This window comes from Melanerpes formicivorus, unplaced genomic scaffold (assembly GCF_026170545.1).
Source record: "Melanerpes formicivorus ecotype bairdi unplaced genomic scaffold, bMelFor1.0.p_v2 SCAF_18, whole genome shotgun sequence".
Lineage (NCBI taxonomy): Eukaryota > Metazoa > Chordata > Aves > Piciformes > Picidae > Melanerpes > Melanerpes formicivorus.
In genome coordinates, this window is record NW_027142370.1 from 12,934,704 (window position 1) to 12,954,933 (window position 20,230).

The following is a 20,230-nucleotide window of genomic DNA, read 5'->3' on the forward strand; positions in this document are numbered from 1 at the left end:
CCTGGGTCAGCAGCAGAGGAGAGGAAGTCAGAATGGGTCTCCCCTTTGAATCTGCTTCTTGTGCTTTCTCCATCAGCAGCTGTTTATATGAGATTTCCTTGCTCTTGACAGGCAAGAAGCAGTGCTAGATGATGAGTCTGGAGGAATAATAGTCAGTGTTCAATGCACCCCTCAAAGTGCCGCTGCTGGTTCAGCACCTGGGATCCCATCATTGCACTATCACCAAGTTGCCCTGAAGTGCATTTTCCACAGAGGCAGGAGGATAACATCCAGTGTGTCCTGCTGCTGAGATGTGCCTGGGGATCACTGCTGTAAATTATCCACAGCATGACAGTGACAGAATGCTTCTGGCCTCTACGCATTTGCTTGCCATGTCACCTCTGACAGTGATTTCAGTGCTCTGCACAGTTCAACAAAATCAAACACAAACAGCACACATGGTTTTCACAGCAAAATTGAGCCTATGCTTTGTTTTTCTTGGAATATTGACAATTCAGTAATTGTTTAACTGCAACAAGTGTCCAGCAAGATGCCAGAACCCCTGTAGATATAAATCAGAAAGATGGGTACAGCAAAGCCTGGTTGAAATGCAGTCAGTAGTTTTGCCAGCTGCACTGATTCTCAGTTCATGGATTCATTCTGCTTTCTGGGCATCCTTTTTTATGTATTTTTTTAACAGATGAGGAAGGGGATCATAACTGTGCCAGCAGTGTTCCTTCTGCAGGCTGAGGATGCAGTGGGGTTGTAAAGAGGTCAGGTCTGAGTTTACTCCAAAGCAAATGGCATGTGCATGTGCCAAGGTTTCTTCTCAACAGCCCACACTTGGCTGCTGGCTTCTGAATAGCTTCATTATGCATCACCTGTGTGTGACCAGCCTGGTGTTGCTGTGCTCAGTGTGGAGGGATTCCACAGCAGCTGGCTCCTCAGTGTGGCTGGATCCAGGCTGGTGGCTGCTCTGATCATAGAATCAATAAGGTTGGAAGAGACCTCAAGGATCATCAAGTCCAACCTGTCACCCAGGACCTCATGAGTACTAAACCATGGCACCAAGTGCCACGTGCAGTCCCCTCTTGAACACCTCCAGGGATGGTGACTCCACCACCTTCCTGGGCAGTACATTCCAATGGCTAACAACTCTGTCTGGGAAGAACTTTCCAATCACCTCAAGCCTAAACATGCTCTGGCACAGCTTGAGACTGTGTCCTCTTGTTCTGGTGCTGGTTGCCTGAGAGAAGATACCAACCCCCACCTGGCTACAACCTCCCTCCAGTAAGTTGTAGACAACAAGAAGGTCTGCCCTGAGCCTCCTCTTCTCCAGGCTAAACAACCCCAGCTCCCTCAGCCTCTCTGTACAGGGCTGTGCTCAAGGCCTCTCCCCAGCCTCGTTGCCCTTCTCTGGACACGTTCAAGAGTCTCAATGTCCTTCTTAAACTGAGGGCCCCACACACATGAGCATGGCAGCCCTTGCCTGCAGCCTGATGCACTGACAGTGTGCTGAAGTCACTGCTTTTCACTGGCAATCTCCACATCCTAACCTCTGCATAAAAGGAGGTGTTTATTTCTTACAGAGGCTAAGTCTTCTTTGGGGTGTAAAGGGGTTTTATATCCTCATGCCCCTGCACTATGACATTGATTTTGGGCAACGATATCTCAGTCATATATTTGTTCCTTCTCCTCCAATGAGATAAAAGTAATGGGGTTGGTTGGTTTGTTTGTTTTTAACCTAACCCCTTTATTATTCCTGTGATTGTGGAAAGTTATTTGTTTTGAAAGGCAGCATTGATGTGTTGCCCTGTTGTAAAAACCAAACAGTAAAGGCAGAAATTCATGCCAGTGCCTTCTTTGCAGGTCACCACCTCTTGCCTGCTTCTACCCCCTCTGACCACATGTTCTAGGGGTTTGTGAGCTGTATTCCTATTACAGAATGTATCCATGATTTGGGGGGGGTGGGGGGGGTGGGGTTAGGGCATTTTTATGTTTTCAGGCAAACTAATGAAAAGTTGCAAAACCCAAGAATTATTTCAGTTCATATTTCATGACTTTATCAACATTCTTCTGCTGAAAATTGCCAAGTTGAAAGAACACAGCAACGATAAAAATAAAGCCAGCAAGCAAGCTCTGCAAGTATTAGTCAGACCAAGAATGCTCAGATGTAGTTTTCACACTTCCTGGTGCTCAAAGTCGTCTTAACCATTCCATAGCTCCCAAAAGATGCAGTTGTTTGTGGCACAGATTTGGCTGAGGTGTTTTCCTTTCGCATTTCATCCCTTGGATTTCTTTGCCGGGTTCAAGCAGGCTTGCTTCAATCAGAAAGTTTTTAAAGTTGGATGTTTCTGCTTCTCCTAATAGTTAGTTAGTTAGTTAGTTAGTTATCATAGTATCATTCAGTCTGGAGAAGAGAAGGCTCCGAGGTGACCTAATTGTGGCCTTCCAGTATCTGAAGGGGGCTACAGGAAGGCTGGGGAAGGACTTCTCAGGATCTCAGGTAGTGATAGGACTAGGGGGAATGGAATGAAGCTGGAGGTGGGGAGATTCAGGCTAGATGTGAGGAGGAGGTTCTTCACCATGAGAGTGGTGAAACCCTGGAATGGGCTGTCCAGGGAGGTGGTCGAGGCCCTGTCCCTGGAGGTGTTTAAGCCCAGGCTGGATGAGGCTCTGGGCAGGCTGATCTAGTGTGGGGTGTCCCTGCCCATGGCAGGGGGGTTGGAACTAGATGATCCTTGTGGTCCCTTCCAACCCTGAATATATGTTAAAAAATTTGTTTTCAACTTTGTTATGGCAAGCACTGCAAAATGCATTTCAGAGAGGAGGGCCCAGTTCATTCAGCAATGGATTCCATCTGTGTTGACGTTGGCTGTGCAGCTCAGCCCGCCCCAGCTGTATGGAGTAACTGGTGCTCCAGCAGGGTCGAATTCAGACAAGCACCATTTGTGTTTCATTTCCTTTTTTTTTTTTTTTACCTTTCCCCTCCCCTCTTTCTTTCTGAATAACATTTTGTCTGAAAACAAGGAATTTCCCCCCTTTCCCCCAGTCTTTATTGCAACCTCTTATTTGTTTCTGGAGGAAAGATAGCTTTGAGTCCTTGGTGCTGCGTCGAGTCGGAGTTGGAATAACTCTTGGCGTGGGTATTTCCTGGGTGAATTAGGTTTAATCAGGACAGGAATTTCATATATTCATATATATTAGCCTGGAGAAGAGAAGGCTCAGGAGGAGACCTTATTGCTGTCTACAACTACCTGAAGGGAGGTTGTAGCCAGGAGGGGGTTGGTCTCTTCTCCCAGGCAACCAGCACCAGAACAAGAGGACACAGTCTCAAGCTGCCCCAGGGGAAGTTTAGGCTGGAGGTGAGGAGAAAGTTCTTCCCAGAGAGAGTTGTTAGCCATTGGAATGTGCTGCCCAGACAGGTGTTGGAGCCACCATCCCTGGAGGTGTTCAAGAGGGGATTGGATGTGGCACTTGGTGCCATGGTCTAGTCATGAGGTCTGTGGTGACAGGTTGGACTTGATGATCTTTGAGGTCTCATCCAACCTTGGTGATTCTGTGATATTCTATATACACCTGGCAGGAAAAATGGTTTAAGGCTAGACCAAGATATTAATATATTCTGATGAAGGGGTTCTATGAAGCTGTGCTGCCCCAGGAGCAAATCTTGACCCCAACTCACTTGAGCAAGGCTCTGCCCATGCTTGTGAAGGAAGAAAATGCCAACTCTTTGAGGCAGTTCCCCTGCTGGTGTCTCTCAGTTCAGGCCACACAGAGCTGCTGTGGGAAGGCACAGCTTATAATGGTGTCAATTTTGCAATACTGACAAAGATGTCCTGTTTTTTAACATCCCTTTTGCTGCTTGTACAGCAGCAGCTCACCCAGAAAGCATCATTTATTCTGTGGTGATGTGCACAAGTGCAATTTGGGTGTTTGGGTGTTCAAGGGGAGATTGGATGTGGCACTTGGTGCCATGGTCTAGTCATGGGGTCTGTGTTGATAGGTTGGATTCGATGATCCTCGTGGTCCTTTCCAACCTAATTTATACTGTGATTCTGTTTTTAAACAGCATTTTAGGGACACTACACAAAAAATTGTGGGTTTTCCTTTCTTTGGCTTCTTTGAGAGATAATACCTCTAGCAGAACTGTGAGATAAAACTCCTTTGGTTCACCATGTAGATCACATTAATTGCCATCTCTTATCTGTAATGGAGTGTGCCATATGAAGCTGGCTGTGTCATTTGATACAGGAGTGCTCTTAGTGTAAATCTCTATCAGACCAAGAATTTCTGTGTTTTAGGCACAAACTGGAGCATTGGTTGTGAGGAAGTTTGATGCTGCTTGGTGCACAAAGGGAAGTCAGTGCTGGATGGGCTGCAGGGCATGAGCTCCTTGCCTTCTTTTACATTGGGAAGACACAAGCACTTACCTGCAAGATGGCACAAAAGGGCACTCTGAGGGTGGGATGTGTCTTGCTGATGTTAATTAGGTGTCTAGCATAGGTGTGCTATCAGTAATGAGATCTGAAATTGTAAGGATGACCCAAGCCCTGGAGATGCTCCCAGCAGTAATTTCCTTAGAGCTAATGCCACATGTTAGTAAAGCTCAGGCTCCTCCCAGGTGACTTTAGCTCTGTAGCAGGAGCACAGTCACTGTAGCTCACTCTATATCATGTGGGAGAAAGCTCAAAGCCTCTGCTGGACCCCAGACTCTTTCAGCCCACCAGAGCTGCAGTGCAGAAAGTGTCTGTATGTGACCATGAGTGAAGGCAACCTCGAGTAGTTTCTTACTTCAGTGTCTTTGCTGCTGCCCTGAAGAACACATGTTATTCAAGGGACATCATCTAATTCACCCCTCCAGAGCCTTGCCTTTAGAGATGGTTAACATAAGAAACAGTCAGAGAGCAGCCATTGGGCATAAGCCTGATAAGGTTAGCATTGATCATGAACAGGTGTTCTGACCATGTCTAATGTCTCACCTGGTGGGCTGTAATCACTTTTTTCTTCCTTTTTCCCTTTGTTTTAGCCACCAGATAATGGGCCTCCACCACTGCCAACATCTTCCCTTCCTGAAGGCTATTATGAAGAGGCAGTGCCACTCAGTCCTGGGAAGGCTCCTGAGTACATCACTTCCAGTGAGTAACAGAGTTCTAGAGCAATTTCAGAGCAATTGGCAATTGCAGCCAATGCATCAACTTTTTCTGTGTTTGTCTCTGCATCTCTGGTGGTGCTCTGGTCACGTGCCGTAAGGATGGCTTTGACCGTTTGGGGCCAGCTCTGCTTATCCTCACTGGCCATGCATTGATTTGGCTTGCAGAATAGTTTTGGTGTGGCCAAACCAGGTTCCTTTCAGAGGAATCTGAACTTGTAAATCAAGTTGGATGCATATAAACATGTTTCAGCTGCTATGGAGACAGAGGATCCAACTCAACCACTAGTCTTCTGGACAGCTTTGAACCACCAGCGTGGTGGGGGCGTTGAGTCCAGAGCTAAGAACCATCCACATGATGATGTTCTTGTGACTGCTTGTCTAGTGCAGACCACTCTGCCTCATGTCCAAATGCTTACTGTAGACAAAAGATGACTCACATCTTGAAGATAACAAAACCCTACCTGGGTTTTCCCAGCTTATTCTTTCAGTCAAAACTGCCAAGGTGTCAGGATGAGTCTTCTCTAAAGTTTCCTGATGGGACAGCATCATCAGCTCAATTAGGCTGATGTATTGGTGCTAGTAAGCACAGAAAGAGTGATTTGGTCCTGGCTGACTTTTCCAAAAGCTTTGACTTAAAATGAGCCCTGCTGAGATTCTCAGTTATTCCAGGTTGCTTCATGGCTGCCTGTTGTAACATGCCCCTTGGATGCTCTTCTCAAAGATTACGACTCGGACGCGATGAGCAGCTCCTACGAATCCTACGACGAGGAGGAGGAGGATGGAAAGGGGAAAAAAATGAGACATCAGTGGCCTTCTGAGGAGGCCTCTATGGATCTGGTGAAGGATGCCAAAATCTGTGCCTTCCTCCTGAGAAAGAAACGATTTGGGCAATGGACCAAACTGCTGTGTGTTATCAAAGAGAACAAACTACTGGTAATTTCTGCTTCTCTCTCCCTTCTCCCTTTCTGATGATGATGTGTTTCAATTTCACAGGAATTTGGGGGGCTTAATATGTTCTGCAAACAGTGTCCAAGCCTAGGGTAACCTTACCAAAGAGTTTGGTCGTGACTTACCCAAGAAGCAGAGAAGCACTGCAATTACAATTTAGCCACTTAGAACTTTGATTTTTAATGCACTTAAACTTAAACCCAGGCAATTTCCTGATAGCAGAGAGCAAATCTGGCCTATTATCATCATCTAACATATTTCATTGGGATAAAAAAACTGCTAAAACTGTAAATCCAGTCTTTCATTCCCTGTGGATGAAAAAAAAAGCCTCTCTCCTAGGGAGCTTTGTGCATGAGCTGCTGGATCAGACTGCTGGAGAGAAAAGTCCCTTGTTAGGCTGAGCTCTGCCTTGGCAGCAGATGCAGGGGCAATGTGTGCACTTTAAACCTTTGCCATCTGTTCTGCAGCAAGTACAGATGCAGCATTCACAGGATGCACAGCTGCAGTGTAGAGAGGAGAGAAACAAGTGGATGGATTTGCTCCTTAAGCAAATCTGTTATGTTTCCTGATTGGAGGCACCAGGGAAGTAAATTATCTGCTCATAGATGTCCTTTTATTTGCTGCAGTTGAGGCAAGCACAGATTTCTGTGTCACTGTAAATGAGCTGGTGCTCACAGCAAGAAACACCTTGGGAGCTTGGACACTCCTTGCCTTGCTCTCTGGTGCTTCCCACAGTTATAACTAATTTTGTCACTAATAATTCCTGCACTATCCTCAATGTTAAAAGCTGATTGACAGGGTGTAAAACATTTCCCATAGAATCTCTTTATTCCACACTGGTACAGTGTAGCTAAGGTGTGCTCACTTTACATGTAGCTAAGGTGTGCTCACTTTACATGTACATTTGTGCTTGTGGTGGTATTGGAAATAAGGGGGTATGAAACAGAGGGAAGAGAAATAAGAGGATATGAAGAATGGGCTGCCCAGGGAGGTGGTGGAGTCACCGTCTCTGGAGATGTTCACAAAGGGATTAGATGTGGCACTTGAAGCCATAGCTTAGTAGTCATGAGGTGTTGTGTGACAGGTTGGACTTGATGATCTTTGAGGTCTTTTCCAACCTTATTGATTCTATGATTCTATGAAAGAAGAGGATATGAAATAAGAGGGAAGAGAAAGAAGAGGATGTGAAATAAGAGAGAAGAGAAAGAAGAGGATATGAAATAAGAGGGGAGAGAAAGAAGAGGATATGAAATAAGAGGGGAGAGAAAGAAGAGGATATGAAATAAGAGGGGAGAGAAAGAAGAGGATATGAAATAAGAGGGGAGAGAAAGAAGAGGATATGAAATAAGAGGGGGGAGAAAGAAGAGGATATGAAATAAGAGGGGGGAGAAAGAAGAGGATATGAAATAAGAGGGAAGAGAAAGAAGAGGATATGAAATTAGAGGGAAGAGAAAGGAATCAGAGGGGAGAGAAAGAGGGGGATATAGTCATGAGGTCTGTGGTGATGGGTTGGACTTGGTGATCTTTGAGGTCTCTTCCAACCTTGGTGATGCTGTGATATGGAGTCAGAGGGGAGAGAGAGAGTGGGATATGGAGTCAGAGGGGAGAGAAAGAGGGGGATATGGAGTCAGAGGGGAGAGAGAGAGGGGGATATGGAGTCAGAGGGGAGAGAAAGAGGGGGATATGGAGTCAGAGGGGAGAGAGAGAGGGGGATATGGAGTCAGAGGGGAGAGAGAGAGGGGGATATGGAGTCAGAGGGGAGAGAGAGAGGGGGATATGGAGTCAGAGGGGAGAGAGAGAGGGGGATATGGAGTCAGAGGGGAGAGAGAGAGGGGGATATGGAGTCAGAGGGGAGAGAGAGAGGGGGATATGGAGTCAGAGAGGAGAGAGAGAGGGGGATATGGAGTCAGAGAGGAGAGAGAGAGGGGGATATGGAGTTAGAGGGGAGAGAGAGGGGGGATATGGAGTCGGGGAGAGAGAGAGAGGGGGATATGGAGTCAGAGGGGAGAGAGAGAGGGGAATATGGAGTCAGAGGGGAGAGAAAGAGCGGGGCATGAAATAGAGAAAGGAGATTTCTGAAAATGTAGGTGGAATTAATTTACTACTTTTCAGTGGTTGGGGAGGATTTAATATTTGTAACATCTGTTTAAATGTTGACTAGAATGTTGATTCTCGCCCTGTTTTCAGTATACTGTTGTAATGCCATTCTACTTAGTCTGCATTTTTATCACCATGAACCAGGATCATATCAGATGCCTGGGAGTCTCTGGTAACAGCCATGAAGAAAAGAAAGAGAGAGGGAAAGAAACAGATTTTTTCTCTGAAGTCACACCATATTTCTTGTGCACTTATGTTTGTTGTTCTGTATAGAAATATGTTGGCTTTTTCTACTTTCATTTCCTTTAGCCACATGTGTGGTCTGAAAAGTTGTTTGTTTGGTGGGTTTTTTTTCTCTTTTCCTCTTAGGGATTGTCTTTCACTAATTCTGTAATGGGGATTAAGAAAATAAAAATCCCAATAGGAGTCTTAACGACCAGCTACACAAGATTGGTTCATTGTTTGAAGGGAGATTTGGACACTTAATTTGAGATATGCAGGTAAAACAAATAGATGTTACAGTATCACCAAGGTTGGAAGAGACCTCAAAGGTCATCAAGTCCAACCTGTCACCACAGACCTCATGACTAGACCATGGCACCAAGTGCCACGTCCAGTCCCCTCTTGAGCACCTCCAGGGATGGTGACTTGACTTTTATTATCTCAAAGGAAGAAAAGAGCTGAGTGAGGCATGTGCCAGTGTCCTAATATGTTTGGCTGCTCCATGTGAACAGATACCCTAAATCACCCTTTTCCTAGCTGACTGAGGTCAGGGTTGAGGCATAAGGATAAGACAGAGAAGCTCAATGCTCTCCATGTATTGTACCTGTCCTGTAATGAAAGATATCTCTTAATGTCAGTCTGGAAGTGATTTTGCTTTACAGAGAAAAGGAGAAGGAGAAATGTGAAGTTACCATTGGCTGCACTGTGTAGTTTGTGGTCAAGGCCTGTATTTCTATATAAAAGCAGCTTTGCCCCAAGGTTCAGGAAGGTGATGTGTAACTTTTGACCTTTCCTATGTTTATTTAGTGTTACAAAAGTTCCAAGGACCAGCAGCCCCAGATGGAACTGCTCTTGAATGACTGCAGCATCACCTACATTCCCAAAGACAGCAAAAAGAAGAAGCACGAGCTGAAAATCTCACACCAAGGAGCAGATGCCCTGGTTCTGGCAGTGCAGAGCAAAGAGCAGGCAGAACAGTGGCTAAAGGTAAGGGGGCATTTCTGGACAGGAACTTTTCCACCCACACAGTGCTTCCTTTGCCTGCTCACTTCCATCTTCAGCTCTTCTTTCAGAATGTTTTGGTTCTAGTGGTTAGGGCATGGTGGTAGTGAGCTGATTCCTTAAGGGGGAGGGGGCTGGCTCCCAGGCTGCTTTTGGGAGTGGTGTACATGCATAGCTGCCATAGGTTACCCTGCAAAACTTGTGGTACCATCACCACTGCCAGCTTTCTAAAAAGAAGGATCTCTGAGGAGGTACCTGTTTGAACTGCTCTGAATGGAGAGAAAATGCTTCAGCTTCCTGAAGTCAATTTGAGTTTGGTAGTCCTGGTTTAACAGGGTATCATCTGTTTTGATTTGTTCTGGGAATGAAGACTTCTGGAAGAGGGATTATTTTCATGTTCCACTCCTTTCTGTTTGGTGTCTGCTAATGTGGAAAATCTCAAGGCAATGGCTGCAGGTGTAGATCCTAACCAGATTACTAAGTATTTATGTTGGACTTTGCTAGCCTCACATGTGGAGGTCAGTGAAGCAGTGTGGGAAACTATCACTGCAGTTTCAGTGTGGCTTGTTTTAAGACCTTGAAATCCAGCCTTTTAAATGCATGTAAAAGTCTAAATGTCTAAGACTCATCAGGCCTTCTCTACACAGTGCTCTGCTCTGGCCTTATATGGTGCTTGCTTTTCTAAGAACAAACTCTTGGTTTTCCCCAAATACAATCAAATTAAACACAAAGGAATTTCCTGATGGCAGACAGTTTTGATGCAGAAGTGGGAGACATAAAATGCAGCTGATGAGGTACAAGTTCTGCTGTGGGCTGATTTACTGAAGGGAAAATGAATCTCTAATTTCCTGGTCTGCAGTGTTTGAATGCACCTTATGGGGGCTTGGGCTTGACTGTGAGTTTGTATCTTGTTGCTGTCTACAACCACCTGAAGGGTGGTTGTAGCCAGGAGGGGGTTGGTCTCTTCTCTCAGGCAACCTGTGACAGAACAAGAAGACATAGTTTCAAGCTGTGCCAGGGGAAGTTTAGGCTGGAGGTGAGGAGAAAGTTCTTCACAGAGAGAGTTGTTAGTCATTGGAATATGCTGCCCAGGAAGGTGGTGGAGTCACCATCCCTGGATGTGTTTAAGAGGGGATTGCATGTGGCACTTGAAGCCATGGTTTAGTACTCATGAGGTCTGTGATGACAGGTTGGACTTGATGATCTTAGAGGTCTCTTCCAACCTTTGTGATACTGTGGAGAATAGGCACAGCCATGGAGATGTTAGGCTGCTTCTAACATCAGTAGCTTGGTTGAAGTTTTAAAATGGAGCACCATCCAAGTGTCCCACTAGCTCACCTGGAATTTCAAAACCACTGCTTGGAATGAAATGAAATCCATCAGCCTTGTTCTTCTCCAGGGGAATTCTGCTGCAATGAGAACGTTGGAACTGCAGCGTTATTTCCTGTCTTGTTCTAAACCTGGGTTCAGCAATGCTGAATTCATTGGAATTTATCAGACTTTCTTCCATTGGAAACTGTTTCATAGTTTCATTCAGGGTTGGAAGGGACCACAGGGATCATCTAGTTCCAACCCCCCTGCCATGGGCAGGGACACCCTACACTAGATCAGGCTGGACAGAGCCTCATCCAGCCTGGGCTTAAACACGCCCAGGGACAGGGCCTCGACCACCTCCCTGGACAGCCCATTCCAGGGCTTCACCACTCTCATGGGGAAGAACTTCCTCCTCACCTCCAGCCTGAATCTCCCCACCTCCAGCTTCATTCCATTCCCCCTAGTCCTATCACTACCTGAGATCATGAGAATTCCTTTCCCAGCCTTCTTGTAGGCCCCCTTCAGATACTGGAAGGCCACAATGAGGTCACCTTGGAGCCTTCTCTTCTGCAGACTGAACAGCCCCAACTCCTTCAGTCTGTCCTCATAGGAGAGGTGCTGCAGCCCTCTGCTCCTCCTCATGGCCCTTTTCTGGACACGTTCCAGCACCTCCAGATCCCTCTTGTAATAGGGGCTCCAGAACTGGGTTTGCTTTTTGTTTTTAGATTGCACATGAAGCATTCCCCACACAGGCAGGCAGAGCAGTGCTGGATTTTTTCCATATCCCAGATGCATTCCTGCTGTGTTTAAAAAAAAAAATATATTAATCAGATTTTATGCAGTTGCATGTTAACAAAGTTATGTTATCTGCAAAGCATTTGGAGACAGCCTGACAGCACTTTATTTAGTTCCTTCATGCTGCAAAGCTCTCTATTAATAAAAAAAAGCCCTTCCAAGCACATGGCAACACTACTGTACGCCTAGCTTCCAAGTTCTGCTCACTGCAAACTGCCTGTCCAACAGCTAACCAAAAATGGGCTCTGCAGCTCTTCAACAACAGCTCCAGCATTGTCAGGATGTAAAGCTTTGTAAGGAAAAAAAAAACGCACTGGATTTTGTATTTTTTTTTTAATGTAGCAAATGTAAAGGTGTTATGCTCTGTGATGTCTGTATCGATGACCTGGGCGAGGGGATTGAGACCATCATCAGTAAATTTGCAGGTGACACCAAGCTGGGGGCAGGAGCTGATCTGTTAGAGGGTTGGAGAGCTCTGCAGAGGGACCTTGCCAGGATGGACAGATGGACAGAGTCCAAGGGCAGGAGATTGAACACATCTAAGGGCCAGGTTCTGCACATTGGCCACAACAACCCCATGCAGTGATGCAGGCTGGGGTCAGAGTGGCTGAGAGCAGCCAGGCAGAAGGGGACCTGGGGGTACTGGTTGATAGTAGGGTGAACATGAGCCTGCAGAGTGCCCAGGTGGCCAAAAAGGCCAATGGCATCCTGGCCTGTATCAGGAACAGTGTGGCCAGCAGGAGCAGGGAAGTCATTGTGCCCCTGTACTCAGCACTGGTTAGGCCACACCTTCAGTCCTGTCTCCAGTTCCGGGCCCCTCAGTTTAGGAAAGATGTTGAGATGCTGGAAGGTGTCCAGAGAAGGGCAACAAAGCTGGAGAGGGGTTTGGAGCACAGCCCTGTGAGGAGAGGCTGAGGGAGCTGGGGTTGCTTAGCCTGGAGAAGAGGAGGCTCAGGGGAGACCTCATTGCCATCTACAACTACCTGAAGGGAGGTTGTAGCCAGGTGGGGGTTGGTCTCTTCTCTCAGGCAAGCAGCACCAGAACAAGAGGACACAGTCTCAAGCTGTGCCAGGGGAGGTTTGGGCTGGATGTGAGGAAGAAGTTCTTCATAGAAAGAGAAATTGTCCATTGGAATGTGCTGCCCAGGGAGGTGGTGGAGTCACCATCACTGGAGGTGTTTAGGAAGAGACTGGATGGGGTGCTTGGTGCCATGGTTTAGTTGATTAGATGGTATTGGATGATAGGTTGGACTCAATGATCTCAAAGGTCTATTCTATTCTATTTATTAATTTATGATGATGAAGAAAGAGCACTGGGTTTTGTATTTCTTTTACATGTAGCAAATATCAAGGGATTATTATCACCATCAGTATCACCATCAGTATCACCATCAGTATCACCATCAGTATCATCATCATCATTTGCTCCTTCAAGCCTTACTTGAAATGAGCTGCTGAAAATGCTGTGTGGCTTTGTGTTGGAAGTTCCTACACTTTCTCATGAGTACCTCTCATGATTTCTCAATCATGAGATGCATTGTCTGTCAAAGATACTGCACCACTGTGTGCCACTGGAGCCAGGTTATCCCTCAGGAGCAGTGGGATCTCATGGATTTATATCTTAATGTCAAAGTTTAACTCCTGAGCCTGAAAAGCTTAAAATGGCTTTAGAGGCCAGACTTTCCCATGAAGGCTAAACCAGATGGTTTGGGGTTTTTTTTTTGTGAGTCAGATGTAATCAATATAAAATACATCTACTTAAGCAAATAAATGGAAAATACCTACTGGAAGATAAGTGTGAAATAAATGCACAGTTATTTGTAAAGATGACACCAAAACCCCCAGCTGATAAACCTAGTGCAAATTGAAGTCTAGACTGGAAACCACAAGGGGAGTTTCAGTTTCACCAGCTAACAAATGCTCGATGAAAAAAGATAGCTGATGTCACCAAAGAGCCTGTCAGGCTCTCAGAGCAAGGAGCAGACCTAGTATAGCTTCAGCCTACAGCTGAGCTCATAGCAGTCATATGGTGAGCAACAGAAAGTGGTGGAATTTTCCAGAGCTGAGTCCTAAAAATGTTCCCACAAAAATGTACATTAAAAAATGTGTGCAGTTGCACACTCTGATCCAGAAATGAGCTTTTGCCATGCATGCCAGAGTATAGGAGCATCTGTGTGAGCTTCTGTGCAGTTGTGGTCAAGCAAGGCCTTACAGTCATGTGTTTGTCTCAGCACATCCAACAGAGTGGTGGAACTACACTTAGCTGTAGGCAGCCCAGGGAAATGCCATGCTGGAAATAAAAAGGACTGCTAAGAACATGACAGGACAAGAGGATGCTTGTTTAGTGGCTTTATTCATACAGATGAATGTGTTCTGTATGCAGGACCTTCAGACTAGGCCACTGAAAACTGCTTTCAGTCTTAAAAGTACATGGATGCCAAAGAAATCATGTTCTGAAGCTGATTCTTGTAGGAGGAAATGGTCATGGTTTTGCAAAGATTATTAGAGGTTGATCATGCATGAGAGGTGATCTGTCATCTTGGAGTGCTAGCCTTCCTGCCTAACCTCAGGCACCCTTTGTTAACTTTGCTTCATTTTACAGTGTGCAGCTGTTCTGAAGCAGTCTCTTCAGCTGAGGGGCTGCAGATGAGCAGTGAATCTTGCAGGCATAAGCAGGCATTTCTGCATCCATCACGTTGACAGCCTTCAGTCAGTTTTGAACTTGTCAGAGGGACTTTTTTGCCCTGAAGAGAGCAGTAAATCAAGGTTGTGGCTGCATCCACTCATCCAAAGACCCTGCAATGCTCCTTGTAAGGCTCTTAATCCAGTTGTTCTACCCAGCTTCCATCTCAGTTAACTGCATGTTGTCTCTTGTAGAAGTCCTTGACAATGTCTTTGTTTGTTTTTTCCATTGCCCTGAGCTTAGTGAAGGGAGTCAAGTAACTTCTGGGCTTTGGTCTTAATGTGGACTAAGTTTTACTGAAGTATAAACTACTGACAGAGCTCTTCTTTCACCAGAAGTGAGCTTGTAACTGTAAACATTGTAGGGCTGGCTGTATTTTCTATGGGAATTTGCAGCTGGAGAGCTCCAAACTCTTCAGACATTGCTGTATTGGCTTAAGTCATGTTCCCCAAAGAGGTCATTACCTCCTTTCTGTAGCTGAGTAGAGTCAAGTGCTGAACGATCATGCCTTCAAGCTGACTGGAAATACGCTGGTCAGGGATGCTAACTCCAGACAAATGATTTCCACAGAGCATTGCTTACTATATAAGAAACTTCCAAGAACATGCTGTGGCCCAAGACAGACAGGCCAGGCTCTTTCTCCACTGCACATCATCACCAGCAGTGGAGGCTTTGCAAACTAGATGAAACCTCTGAGGATTTAGACTTCTGTTGTCTCAAAGAAATGGTTTGCAATACCTGCATTCAAATCACAAGGTCAGTGTGTTTGCATAAGAGCTGTTGAGGGTCTAACCTGGAGACATGATGGACTGAGGTATATGTGAGAGCTTTGACTAGCCTGCAGGACTGCTGCCAGGGTGAGAGCCAGAAGACCCCAGTTTGGCTGTGAACCAGTGTGTGTGTGTGTGTGTGTGTGACTAGCACCATGCAAAGCAGCAAGAGACTTTCACAAACCAGATGCATATGTACCAACCTGCCCAGTGTATCCAGGCCCACAAACATCCCTCTTGCCTGCTTCCTCAGGGATGAGTTTTCTTTAGGTTCCTGGCTAAAATCACAAGTGTAGCAGGATCTTGGAGCAGAACCCAGGAAGACTGAGGCTTGACCTTCTGCTTTCACTACTGGATAATATTTCTGCTGTCTCCTACTCACAACTTTGGATGGAAAATTATTTAAGTCATACCTAGCTCAGACGTGCAGCCTGAAGCACAATCTGCTTCTCTGCACTGCCTGGGCTGGGGATGCACAAGGCACCTCTGCCCTCACAGCAGTGGTGCTTCCAGCTGCTCTCCCCAGTCACCCAGCACCTCCTTCCCTGGGCTCTACCCAGTCAAGTGGCCACATATAGACTGTAGTCATGGTAGTAATGCAGGAGAAATGATGCAAGGGTTGTCTTGGTTGAGTATTCAGGAAAGTATTGTTAAGGGGATATATAGGCTCTAAAGATAGGCTTGGCTGCTAAGTCTGCCAGAATCCCATCCCCAGTCTCCTCAGACAAACTGCAATGCCTGTGCTTTTCATCTGAAGCCTGGGTCTTTGAAGGGAGCTGGAAAAATCTGATTTGCTGCTTCTGCCTTTGCATGTAGAAAGAGTTAAGTGTAGGGCAAGCATTTTGCCTCCAGTCCTAGGGTGCAATTTAAAACAAGATGCAAGAATTACAGACATTTGTAGTTGAGTGCAGGTATGGAGGTTTTATAGTCAGTGTTAGTGCTTGTGTAGTAAAATAGTTTCACAGGGAGAAATACTCCAGACACATATCATAAATTCCACTGAGTTGTGGAATTGTCAATGGCTTGAATAGAATAGAATAGAGTTAACCAGGTTGGAAAAGGCCTTTGAGATCATTAAGTCCAACCTATCACCCAACACCATCTAATCAACTAAACCAGGGGAGGGAATCTTCCCAGCTTTCTACCTGCAAATATTTCCCTTTTGTTCCTCCTGTCACTGCACTCTCTGAGACACTGGTGTGGATCCAGCTGGGGATTCAAGGCTTTTCTGTAAGACAAATAAGGAACGAGAATATAGCTCAGGCTGCACAACCCTTCCAGGCCTGCATTTGAAAGAGGCAGTTCTGGAGTCTGCTAATTGTAACACTGCAATGCTAATTGTGGTATGTAACATCCTTGCCATGGAACAACAGAAGATTATTTTCAATGTGTTTACTCTTGAGGCTATCCAAAGAAATGACAGACCTGCAGTTTTTTCTGATTACATTTGCTCCTATATGGCAAATATCTGAACACACAGTCTGCTTATGAGCTCAGCTTGGTTTTCCTGGCAGGTCACCCTGTGTGTGTAATGTACAAAGGCATTTGTGATGAGGGAAAAAAATAGAAGAATGATTTCCTTTTTCTAATGAGTGAGAAAACTTCAGCTGGCCATGGAGTATGCTCCTCCAGGCTTCCAGGTGATGCCCAGTTCATTAGAAGTAACACATTTGGGGATTCCTTTTATTTGAGTTCTGCTTTTGGGGGCCAGGAAGATATTTTGTATGTTTTCACACATTTCCTTGAAATGAATAGAAGTTTGCTGCCCTCCTTCCCCCACTCTCTCTCACAAACATTATTTTTTTTAATGGAAGTAGGAATCTTTTGTTTTCAGATGACTCCAGGAGATGGGATGTAGGAAAAAAATTGACAAGAACTCTGAAGCCTGTGATTGAAATGATGCAAGTTGGCAGCACTGGTGGAATGTTTTATCCTCAAAACGTTGAGTTAGAGCTGTAAGCATGTGAAAACCACATTTCTAATGGCAGCTGTCTGCAAACATAATTATAGAGAGCACATCCAGGCATTCTGTGAGGAAGGCATTTCAGCCTAGTGAGCTGCTGCTGTGCATCAGACACCATCGCATTGCACGTGGAAGGTGATGAGCAAGGCTTTGCCACTGAACCCCTTCAACCCAGATGAGGTGTGGGAGCCTTGAATATGCATTTACTTCAGATCCTGAGACAGACTTCCATTTGACAGTGTGTCATAGTTTGTAATCAAAATTTAATTACAGCCCAATTAACCACTTTAACTTCTCCTTCAATATGTGAGGTATGATAAGAACCGGATTTACTGGAGTGCATGACTTTGCACATACTCTGCAGGCAGTGCTGCCAAATCATTTCCCTCTGTTCTGTCTGTAACTCCCATTAGTGGCTGCCTTTGCCAAAATTAACTAACTGTGTGGTGTGAGCAGATGCTGAAAACATGAGCCATTGACTCAGGGTCATGCAGGAGACACAAATGACTGTTCCCAGAAACTCTGTATGGTCACACTGCTCTAGGAGGAACACAGCAGTGTATTTATACCATTGCTGAGGGCCAGCAATTCAAAATAAAACAACACCCATTCAGGAAAACAAATCTGATGATGTTGTGGAGTTTAGGGCTGCATTTAACTCTCAGGTGCAAATGCTCTGCAACAGATCTAATTTTCTTTTTGCTGTGAAATACTGGGCTCGTGTTTGTGGGACAAGATACAGGCAAGTTCAGAGTAAAGAAAGGGCCTGTAGTTGATGTGCTCATGAGATGAGATGTGGGCTCTTTGTAAGCCCATAAACATTGGGCTCATTTCACAGAATCACAGAAAGTTAGGGGCTGGAAGAGACCTCAAAAGCTCATCCACTCCAACCCTTTTGCCAGAGCAGGATCATATAGAGCAGATCACACAAGAACACATCCAGACAGGTTTTGAATATCTCCAGAGAGGGAGACTCCACAACCCCCTTGGGCAGCCTGTTCCAGGATTCTGTCACCCTCACTGTGAAAAAAATTTTCCTTATGTTTCCATGGCACTTCCTATGCCTCAACTTCCACCACTGCCCCTTGTCCTGCCATTGGGCATCACCCAGCAGAGCCTGGCTCCATCCTGTTGGCACTCACCCTTTACATATTTATCAACATGAATGAGGTCACCCCTCAGGCTCCTACTCTTCAAGCTAAAGAGCCCCAGCTCCCTGAAAGAGACCTACAGTTAGAATTAACCAGGTTGGAAGAGACCTTTGAGATCATTGAGTCCAATCTATCATGCAACACTATCTGATCAACTAAACCATGGCACCAAGCACCCCATCCAGTCTCTTCCTGAACACCTCCAGTGATGGTGACTCCACCACCTCCCTGGGCAGCACATTCCAATGGCCAAACACTCTTTCTGTGAAGAACTCAGTCTCTCCTCGTAGGGAAGGTGTTCCACTCCCTTAATCATTTTTGTGGCTCTGCACTGGTCTCTTTCAAGCAGCTCTCTGAGGTCCTTCTTGAACTGAGAGACCCAGAACTGGACACAATATTCCAGATGTGGCCTCAGAAAGGGAACCTCAGTGTTGTTCAAGGGCTGTTTGGTGCCATCTTTAGCTCTTTGATAGTTTCCACATCAAAATTGTTCAGCTCAAAACTAAATGGACATTGTCTGTTGGTTTACTTCTCTTCTTGAAGGAAGTCTGGATACTGACAGGAGTTAATTGCTGTTTTCCCTGGAACTGGGAGTTCTCAGGCCAGATCCTCTGCTCTGCCAGCCAGGCTTGCTGTAAACTGTGTAAAGAGAGGAGCTCGATATGTAAACACATCCATGTGCATGTCCAGGGGGAATTTTGCATGTCTAGTGGTACTGCTCCCGGCAGAGTAGGGAGCCTTTCTTTCACAGCTTGGCTCTGCCATCCTTGCATGGCTGTAGACAGCTATGTAGAGCTCAGCACCCCCCTTGGCATGAGTCTGGGTGGAGCGTCAGGGCATGTTCTCATCAGCACAAGCAGTTTCAGACTGGTAATGGGCTAGTGGTAACCTCACAAGAGATAACAAAATGAATTATGCCTATGGGGAGTAAAGACTCAACAGGTATTTACACATTTCTGCAGTTTCAGGTTTGTAAGTTCTTTTATTCTATCAAAATCTCACTGAATCCCAGGCTCTGAGTTTTTCTTTAACCCTTTAAAAGCAGACAATACCATTCCCCTGCCTACAAACACTTTTACAAGTGCTCTGACCTATACCTTTATGTCACTGTGCAAGTATAATACAAAAATGCTACACAATGCCACTGTGCAGAATTAGCTGCAAGTTGATCAGCACCTCATTAGTTCTCCAGTGGCAAAAAAAGAGCAGCTGGGCAGTGTGCTGTGCAAAACTCTTGTCCTTTGACTTGCAGGACCTTGGATTTAATCCCACTTTTTTGTCATTGTGATGAAATTAATTTGGTGGTGCCAGACGAGTTCATGTTGCAAAACTTGCACATGGAAGTCAGCAGCACTGCTGCTTTCTCTGCTCAGGAGAGCCTTGGAGCTTAGCTTGTCTAGAAACTGAACCCTTCCACCTCTAGACATTCTGTCTCCTCCAGGTTGCCTGTGAAATGACTTAGGGAAGCAGTGTGGAGAACTCAGTATAGTGGCAGCCTGCCTGACACCTGCCAGCCTCGTAAATGTCTGTGTGATTCTCCTTCTCACCTCCCTTCCCATTCATTTGTAATTCTTCTGATTTGTAGTTTGTGAATCATTAATGAATTTTGCCTTGTCTCCTAAGGTTATAAAAGATGTGTGCAGCAACTGCACGGGAGCTGTAGACTCTGATGGGCCATTGTCCAGTTCTCCAGTGCACAAAACAGAGCTGGAAAAGGTAAACTTATCCATACAGTGCATGCAAAATTCCTAGACAGGGCTTGTAAATACCTGCTGCCTTGTGTTGCTGGTTTAGTCCCTTTGTTGGTTTGGTTTGTGTGGATATGTGCACACATCTTGCCCAGGGAAGCCTTCTGCCATGTCTGTTCCTTTGGTCACAGGCTGGGGTCGGAGTGGCTGGAGAGCTCCCAAACAGAGAGGGACCTGGGGGTGCTGATCGACAGCTGCCTGAATATGAGCCAGCAGCGTGCCCAGGTGGCCAAGAGGGCCAGTGGCATCCTGGCATGCATTAGGAATAGTTTGGCCAGCAGGAGCAGGGAGGTCATTGTGCCCCTGTACTCTGCTTTGGTTAGGCCACACCTTGAGTCGTGTGTCCAGTTCTGGGCCCCTCAGTTTAAGAAGGACATCGAAACACTTGAATGTGTCCAGAGAA

At 45.8% G+C, this 20,230-nt stretch overlaps 1 protein-coding gene across 2 annotated transcripts in view; it reads left to right on the plus strand.

Moving 5' to 3' along the window:
* AFAP1 (actin filament associated protein 1) overlaps nucleotides 1-20,230 on the plus strand; it is a 105,304-nt gene that overhangs the window by 54,278 nt on the left and 30,796 nt on the right. For both annotated transcript variants that reach the window (XM_068149670.1, XM_068149671.1), the window contains 4 exons: nucleotides 5,009-5,117; nucleotides 5,856-6,067; nucleotides 9,209-9,388; nucleotides 19,703-19,795. In XM_068149670.1, the coding sequence (XP_068005771.1) occupies nucleotides 5,009-5,117; nucleotides 5,856-6,067; nucleotides 9,209-9,388; nucleotides 19,703-19,795 (594 nt within the window). The remainder of the gene's footprint in view (nucleotides 1-5,008; nucleotides 5,118-5,855; nucleotides 6,068-9,208; nucleotides 9,389-19,702; nucleotides 19,796-20,230) is intronic.